Here is an 8,309-nt window from a genome sequence, read left to right as displayed (position 1 = left end):
TGCAGCCTGAGCTCCAGTCTGTGGTGCTTGTCTGCATTCACAGGAGAACAGCAAGGATGGAGCTCAGTAGTGGAGTGTGGAAATAATAGTTTCCCCTGGCTCTAGCTTGATGTCACAGAACTACAGAGCTTGGATAGACCTGAGCTGGCTCCTCAGGGAAATCCCACAAATGGTCTGCCTTGCATTCCTTCTTCTCGGGAACAGCGTAACGGGGCATCTACCAAGTCTCAGAATGACCAGCATGAGCCTGTCAGGATTATTCCTCACAGCTCTGCACCTCAGCCAGAAATCCTGCTGCCTCTGCCAGTACAGATTTGCAACCCAGACAACCTACCACATGGAACTGCTGGCTGAGCACCAGAAACCTGCGAGTCAGGAGGACAGCGTTTGATGCAACACTCTAGACTCCATCTAAAGCTTTCTAGTCATTATTTCATAACTGTACAGTGAAAACCTCCCTTTTTCTTCAGCCATTTTTCTGCTTAGCTACTCACAAGCAGTTGAGAGCAGGACTGAATCCCCCCAGCATTAAACCCACGGTGACTGGTGCAGCATGCACAGCTTTGTGGGGGCCAGTGGTGTTATTGCTCATGCATAACTGTCTAGAGGGGGCTGGGCTTATCTCCAGGCATCTCAGCTAAACACTGCTGCCACAGATGTTACTTCCATGCAGGGGGATGTGGTCTGAACTTTCACCAAGACCTCTGGGATTATCTGTAGGTGTTGGGAGAGTTGCTGTTAAGTGTTATACTCTCAAGTGTCTCACGTGGCAGTGTAAGCAAGAATGTGGGCTGAGGAACAAAACACCAGATGATCCTTGTCTTCTCACTTTACCTGCCCCTGTTATGCTGAAAATAATGTACTGTGGCATTTTTCACAGGAATCTAATGAATTTTTTTTTCCTTCCAGCTACGATGAATGTGTGGGGCCAGGAGCAACACAAATATATATTCCTACAGATGATCCCCCTCCATACTCTCTTACGGACCCTTGTCAAGGAAATGAAATATCTATAAATATTAGCCTGGAAGAGGAAGCAGCGTCTGGGACTACAGGACAGGCTGCAGATTATGCAGCCAGGCTGCAGGACTTGCAGCAGCCCATTTCATCAATCTCCTTGTCGTCTCTCAGTCTGGAAGCTGCTCCCCTCTATGAGACGGTGGTGTGTGAACAGAACATCCCCATCCCACTGGTTCCAATGGAAGTACTGAAAAATTCTTCCACTGACTATCAGACCCTTCTGAACCAGATCATGTGAACAAAAGTGGCTCCTTCCTTCCGTTCTTCTGAAGAATTCAGACCAACAAAAACATTTGAATGGAAGAATAAAGCCTCTGAAAATTTTACCTATTTTATATCTTTAAACAGGGATGCAATGGGATTTTGTTTTTTACAGTGAATTTTGAAAGTTCATCTAAACTTCTCTCTTTGTGCTCCACAGTGTTTCATGACATCACACAGTGTAAAAGAGCAGCAGTGACAAGCAGTGCATCTGACCTTTTTGAAGCATTTCAAAACACATCGAAGTCAGCTGCTCTTAATGTAGATACATGTTACCCAGTTAAGCCTACCTGTTGATTTTATGATACTTTGCATGGTTTAGAGCAGAAGGAAACAGAAGGGCATTTTGCTGTCTTTGTAGGTGTCGCTAGTACATTTCATTCAGTGTCTCAGCAACAAAGCATTTTTAAATAATTCTTTGTCTGAATATGTATTTCAGTAGAAAGAAACAGAACACTGTCTTCAAAATATGACTGTCATTACCATGTAGGAACAGAAGAAAAATGGGAATAATATTGTAATAGTCACATTTTTCCTTTGGAAAGTCTGTCTAGGACCAGGCTTTCCAGGCCATTGCAAAGCCCGGTGTAAGTCTTCCTCAGAAGAAACCAGTGGCCAGTGATGGGCAGGTGGCTGTGGATCTCCAAAGACCAGTTGGCTCTACCCAGGAGGCTGCGTGCAGGCCTGGGAGCTGCTTGCCCTTCACAGGCAGTTGCTGTAGCCAAGGGAGGGGAAACACCTGGAATCCCATAGGATGTTTCAGGCCAACGCCCATCCATTACTGCATTTTGGGGCACTGACAGCTCTCTTTCTTCAGTGAGGAGCCTGTAGTGTTACAAAGGACCTTGACCTCTAGTAATTGCATTAGCGTGATGTAAATAATAGGTGCTGGATTTGGCATGCACAGTAACAGAGAACCTTACTTTGGGCAGAAACCACTTTTATTAGGCATGATCCTTTTCACTGAAATTTTGCTACCTACAAATCTAGCTTTTGTTTATAGACCTGGACTTCTCACACATCCGTGTGATAAATGCATACAAGTTGGAGATGCATGCTAGTGGGAACAGCAGAGGTAAGCTGCAGATGTGAGAGCTGCACCTTGCATGCTGCAGGAGCAGCCTGGCTCCAAACAGGGATGACAACTAAATGACATCTTCAACCACTACTAGTTTGCACAATTGTCAGAGGCTTATCTCCACTATATCCCTTAGAGAAATTTTCACAGGGGAAGAAAAAAAAAAAATTTACACAGATAAAATGGACTTCATTTACTACCCCCACTGAAAAATATGTAAAACTTAGTATAGTAAATATATAACTGTGTTTAAAAGGCAGCATCATCCAAATTATTAAAATGACACTTAGATTTTCTGTAAACACTAAATAATTTTCAACTGTAATCACCATTCAACACTTCAAAGACTGACACAATTATAATTAACACTTAGATGGGAAGTAATTACATGGCTCTTACTGCTATATAAGTGATACCATTACTGAGTCATATGCACATTATGAGCTAAGGTAAGCATGCATTTCTTGCTAAGTAGAATCATAGGATCATTGAGGTTGGAAAAGATCTTTAAGATCCTCAAGTTCAATTGTTAACCTAGCATGATAAGTAGATGAGAGTAAATACACTTTTTCCTACAATAACAGAATACGTTTGCAGTGCAGCAGGATTTTCAATATTCTCAGTATACTATACCCAAAACAACAAAACTTCAGGTTTTTGCTGCAGAACTACTGGCAGGCATCACGGGAATGTAAACTAGATTTTGCATTTGTATTTCTAACAAACAGAACTATTCCTCTGCATAAAGTATTAGTGCAAACAGTTTTGTAGCGTGCGAAGTATCCAGCAATAAGAGAGACAAAACTCTACAGCATCTATTAGAGGCCAGAAGTAAAAACCCAGATAGAAACGTACCACTTATTTGTACTGGCAGGAAAATAAGAAGTGAAGGAAAGCACAGAGGTTTGTTTATGCAGAATAGGACATGCTTTCATAGCTGTGTCTTCCTGCAGCTCTTGAAGACCTGCCTAGAACAGGATAAGTTGCTGGGACCAGACCCTGCTTACCTGGGGCTGCTGTTGGGCAGGGGGAAATCTAACAACCTGCTTGGCTGTTAACCTGACAGGAGTTTCATGCCCTTCCACTAACTTTCCATCTGTGGATTAAAAAATAATTTTAGGTAGGCCTTCGATGAATACGGGAGATTTATACTTCACCTCATGATAGAAATGCATTACTACAATTATAGAAGACTAATCACAGCCTGCCTTCACGTGGTAGCAGTTTTGCATCCTCGGTGGAGCGAAGCGGCGTTGCTGCGGCGAGCTGCCTGCTCCCTCTTGTGGCACAGGGCTTCAGCAAGTCAGGGCGGCTAGCTGCCACGCTGCAGGGGTCACACTGAGGGGCTGCTCCAGCAGAATAATCCCAGATTCCCCCTCACACAAATAGGGAAGCTAACCAAAACATACTTCCATAGTGTAGCATTGCTTTAAAGTTACTACTAAATGCATAGGTTGTGTCATGCATTATGAACAGATGTCTTTTAAAAACGAGCTGTGAATTAGAGTCTGCCACCTGCAGTGATACCTTGCCACAACGATTTGTAAGAGTGGCTTAGCATTTTCTACTCGTTAATCGTTTTGAGATAGGTGATATCAAAGAAACTTGGGGGGAAAAGTTATAAATCAAACCCGTACACCACTGCAGACAGACCATATTAGAAAGAAGTTTATAGCCCCAAAGCTGCTCTAACACCTTCCGCTGCTACTACTGGACCAGTGTAGACATTTCTGTAATGATGCAATAAGAATATGTTTTCATTTCTTGGAGAATATTTAAGGTCCCAGATAAAACTCAAAGCTGACAGAGCATCTCCTGATGTTTCACTTAAAAAACTAATATCTTCCTATCAGATTTTATCCTAAACTCTCACATAATTTTAATGCCAGTCCTAAAACAGGCTTAAACAGAGGCATTTCGTTTATTACATTATTAATATCAGGAAGAAAATTGTTTGACCATGCTGTTTCTTGCTATGTGATAACAATACTGTATTTCTGTAGTCCTCTCTTTTGCTTCAATTTTTAGTATACTAACCTTTACACAAGACTTTTAGTAAAGAACATACATGTATTCAATATAGCTTCTGTGCTTTTTATTGCATCCCTTTGGGACTACCCAGAACCTTTAGCCTCCTGTTCATCAGGCCACTAAGCAACTGTAAGCCATTTACATTTTAAATTTATTTGAGATCACAGGAACAAGCAGCCACTGGGGCAGTCAGGTCTCTCCTGCTCAGAACGACCAGTCAGCGTGTGCCCAGCCAGGATCAGCCCAGTGCAGCAAGAGCAGGAAGGGGAGAGTCTGCAATACTGCTGCAGAGAAAATTTGTTCCCTTGTAATACTACCAGGCATTTCAAGAAGCATCAGAGACCCTCAAACACATTCCTAGGAGTCTCTGAAAATTACTAAGGTCAGGAGAATGAAAAATTGCAACATACCACCAAGGAAAACGAGGAAAAGCCAGGAAATAACAGGCCAATCTTCCCAGAAATATTAAACCAGATCATTTTCTTTGCACAGCAAGGTAAGTAGCAATGTATTTCCTGAACAGAAACCACAAACTGATCTAACTGGTCGTGGCACAGCCTGACAAGTCATTCCCCTCCTTAACTAGAGAAATACTCTCAACATAAAATTATAACCACAGGCCTCTGTAAATTAAAATCATAATCATCATACAAGAGATTACCTATCATTTGCACTGTTTGAAAGGATGTGTCAGGTGGGATCACCTATGTTTGAATGAAAATATTGAATGTTGCCAGATTTTAGAGCTTTGAGAGAGAATGGACCTATTAAAATCAACAAATGACATTAAAACAGGAGAGGCAGGAGTATATGGAAAAGCAGGACTGGAATTTGAAGAGACACAGAAGCAGCCTGGAAAGACCAAGATGCAATTCAGTAAATGCAGATACAGTTCCTGCATTTGAGAACTGTAGGCCCAAATTCACAACACAGTGACCTGTTAGAATGCAGAAGAATGTCTGAGAATTAGACTGAAACAAATACAGGCTGTGAGCCAATAATGTCATACCACTAGGAAAAAGGCAGAAAAACCCACAACAGCCTAGGAATATAAACAGTGTGATTATTCTTAAAACACTTCAAAATAGCTCTCTGCTCACTACTGCTCTAAAAAAGGAACAAAAAAGTTAAAAGGCCTGGTTATTTTCTTGGTTTGGCATGAAAAATAATAGAAAACTGTTCTCCACTGCCATATCAAAATGAGATATTAGAATTGAGAGGAAATGGGAGAATTAATATTTTATACGTTGTACAGAAAGAAAGATCCCACACATTACTGGGAAATTTCAGTACTCTCCTGGTGGAGCTTTCCATGTCCCCTCTTCATCCCTCTCTGACAGTGTCTGATGCTGCTTCATGGCCTTGGGAACTGGCAGTTGTACTTTCATCACTTGATATTAGCAGCTCTCCAAACCCTAGATGTCTTGCCCATACCCTCTGGGAAAACAGGATTCCCTTAGCCCAGACCACATTAATGCCCCACTGAGAACTACATGATTTCTAATACCATAATGTTGCCACAGCAAAAAGCTTTCAGTGACAATAGTCATCACCACAATTATATCCAAACACCTCCATCTCTAGCTCCACTCAAGTGAGATTTGTAGATAGATCAGAAACTAAATCCATGTTTTCTGAATCCCCAGCAGTATCTCATGCATTAAAAATTCTCAGCTAGCCAAGTTCATATTCATTTCCATTTTCTTCAGCTCACAGTGATGTATGCTTGGACACTGGCTACTGAGCTCATAAGCAAATGATAAATAGACAACTCCCACTTCAGGCAGATTTTTCATGCATATACATTCTCACTGCCATTAAAGCAAAAAAAAGTAACATGCAAAACAGCTTCTATGTCCAGCAGAGGCACAAAGTTAAAGCTTTAAAGAACCTAGAAGCATCTGTGGTTGTCCATTCACATTTTTGGTCCAATGCCCTGACTCTCTTATTTGTTTCTCCTGCATCTCATATCAATGTTGTTTCAATAACCCTCCTCTGCCTAAACAGGCCCAATTGCAAAAAGGAGTCAGATACATTGCCTGCTGCAACTCACCAGGTATGGGCACTGTGTCTTTTGAGCTCCAGGGAAACAGCAGCAGCTTGCATGCACATCTGGGAGCAGCCATTCCTTTCTACTGAATTCCTCTTCTCTACTAGGGCTAATGACAAAGCTTTTGCCTTGCTGGAGCCTTAAAAAAAAAATTTAAAAAATTTCTTTTTGATAGATTCTGTTTTTCCCTTACACTCTAAATGAACCACAATGGAGAGACTTATTTTTCATATATTTAAGTGACAACGAAACAGTGAAAGAACCTTCTAAAAATTAACATTATTTTGTCACAGCTTTTCTCCTAGCAGAATTTTATATTTCTGCAAGAGACTGAAATCAGTAATAAACAAAATTAATACACCCAGAAAAGAGCAAAACTTCATTGCAAAACACTTCAAAATCTCACTGAAGGAGGAGAAGCAAGGTAGAAGACCTCACAGCTCAGGAGACTACAAATGGAACTGTGGGCAGTAGTGGGACTGGTACCCTACACACCAGGGAAGTGATTCAGCTTCCTTTTTAGACAACAAGCTTTTAAAGTATTAGGAACTTCAAAACACAGAAAATAAACCACATCCTTAGAGGTGGCACCAAAAGACCAAGACAGTGATATCTAGACAGATAAGACAACTTGATATTTACTATGCTGTGCAAGTACACTTTATTGAAGAGTGAAACAGCCAGAAGAACCAGCAACAAAACAAGATTCGCTGTATCATTGTACTGAAACACACCAGGCTTCAACAAAACGTGGCTGTTCTATATGTTAAGGAGAACTACAAAGTTAAGAACACAATCCCACCCCCATGCGAGCGTGCATGCAGAGACACAAAATCCAACCATCTCTTCTGGGTCAATAAAGTTTTGCATATGTGGAGAAGAGAGCCGAGCCCTGCTGAGAGCACAGCCAAGCCTGTCTGTGTGCAGGTGCCTACGGCAGGGGGCAAACTCAGACATGGCCGCGGATGGCCGGGTGGCCTCATTTTAACATGCAGTGCTCCTATGGGCATTCGTCCTCCCTTCTCTCTTGGCTAGATCAGCAATTTTTATATAGCAAGTATCCACACAAAAGTATTTCCTAATGATATTTCACTCGGAATGATGACCAAAAGCATGTTTTTGGAAAGCCCTCTTGCCTAGAAAGTCAGAGAACACTGGTCTGCTTACAACACCACACAGCCACTTCCCACAGGAAAAGTAATAGGACTGTGGTCAAGTAAGCCTGAGATTTCCCTGCCTCAGGAGAACCCACACATTCCCAGCAGCCAATAGCATGACAGGTAATGATTTTAAAATCTCACCCTGTAACAAAGACAATCAATGAGACATTAAAAAAAATCAGGTCAAATTCACACTTGTAGCAAGTCAAGTCAGTGGAGACCAGGCCAGCTGGTCCCCAGCAGTGCAGGTCACGGGAGGCCAGTGTTGGCTCTGATTTGTGAATCACACAGGTACACAACAACATAGCAGCCAGAGGAAGCGACTCTGAAATTCAGATTCCAAAAACCAAGATTAGCAAAATCAGCTGGATCAAAGTCAAGCCTGTCTTCCAGCTGCTGGACCCAAACTCCACTGCAAGCCCATTCCAGGAAACTTTTCAGCCACCACAGCAGAAGGCACAAATTTGCTTCAGCTGACGGTTACCCACACCGAGTCCAGTAACTCAGAGGCAACAAACAATACAGAGAGTAACAAAACAGGCGCGAGGAACCCGCTGTGTTACGGATGGTCTCGTTTCACCCAAGACAATCGCCACCGGGACAGCTTCGGCCGGAGCGCGGGGCCTCGTTTTCCCAAGCGCTCGCTTGAGCTGGGAACCCCCTTGGCCAGCCAGGGGCCACGGCAGAGGAGAGAGCTCGGGAGCTCGGG

The 8,309-nt window shown here is 42.5% G+C and overlaps 1 protein-coding gene across 1 annotated transcript; it reads left to right on the top strand.

Annotated features, from left to right (window-relative positions):
- Positions 1 to 909: 909 nt before the first annotated feature.
- Positions 910 to 1,258, top strand: LOC103782126 (protein BEAN1-like; the record flags this gene model as incomplete). Its single annotated transcript, XM_008949874.1, has 1 exon — positions 910 to 1,258. A coding segment is annotated over one exon (349 nt), but the record flags the coding sequence as incomplete, so codon positions are not given.
- Positions 1,259 to 8,309: the final 7,051 nt, after the last annotated feature.

The sequence above is a fragment of the Merops nubicus genome, unplaced genomic scaffold, assembly GCF_000691845.1.
Source record: "Merops nubicus isolate BGI_N331 unplaced genomic scaffold, ASM69184v1 scaffold10881, whole genome shotgun sequence".
NCBI lineage: Eukaryota > Metazoa > Chordata > Aves > Coraciiformes > Meropidae > Merops > Merops nubicus.
Note: the sequence above shows the minus strand (reverse complement) of the source record. Positions and strands in the feature narration are given on the sequence as shown.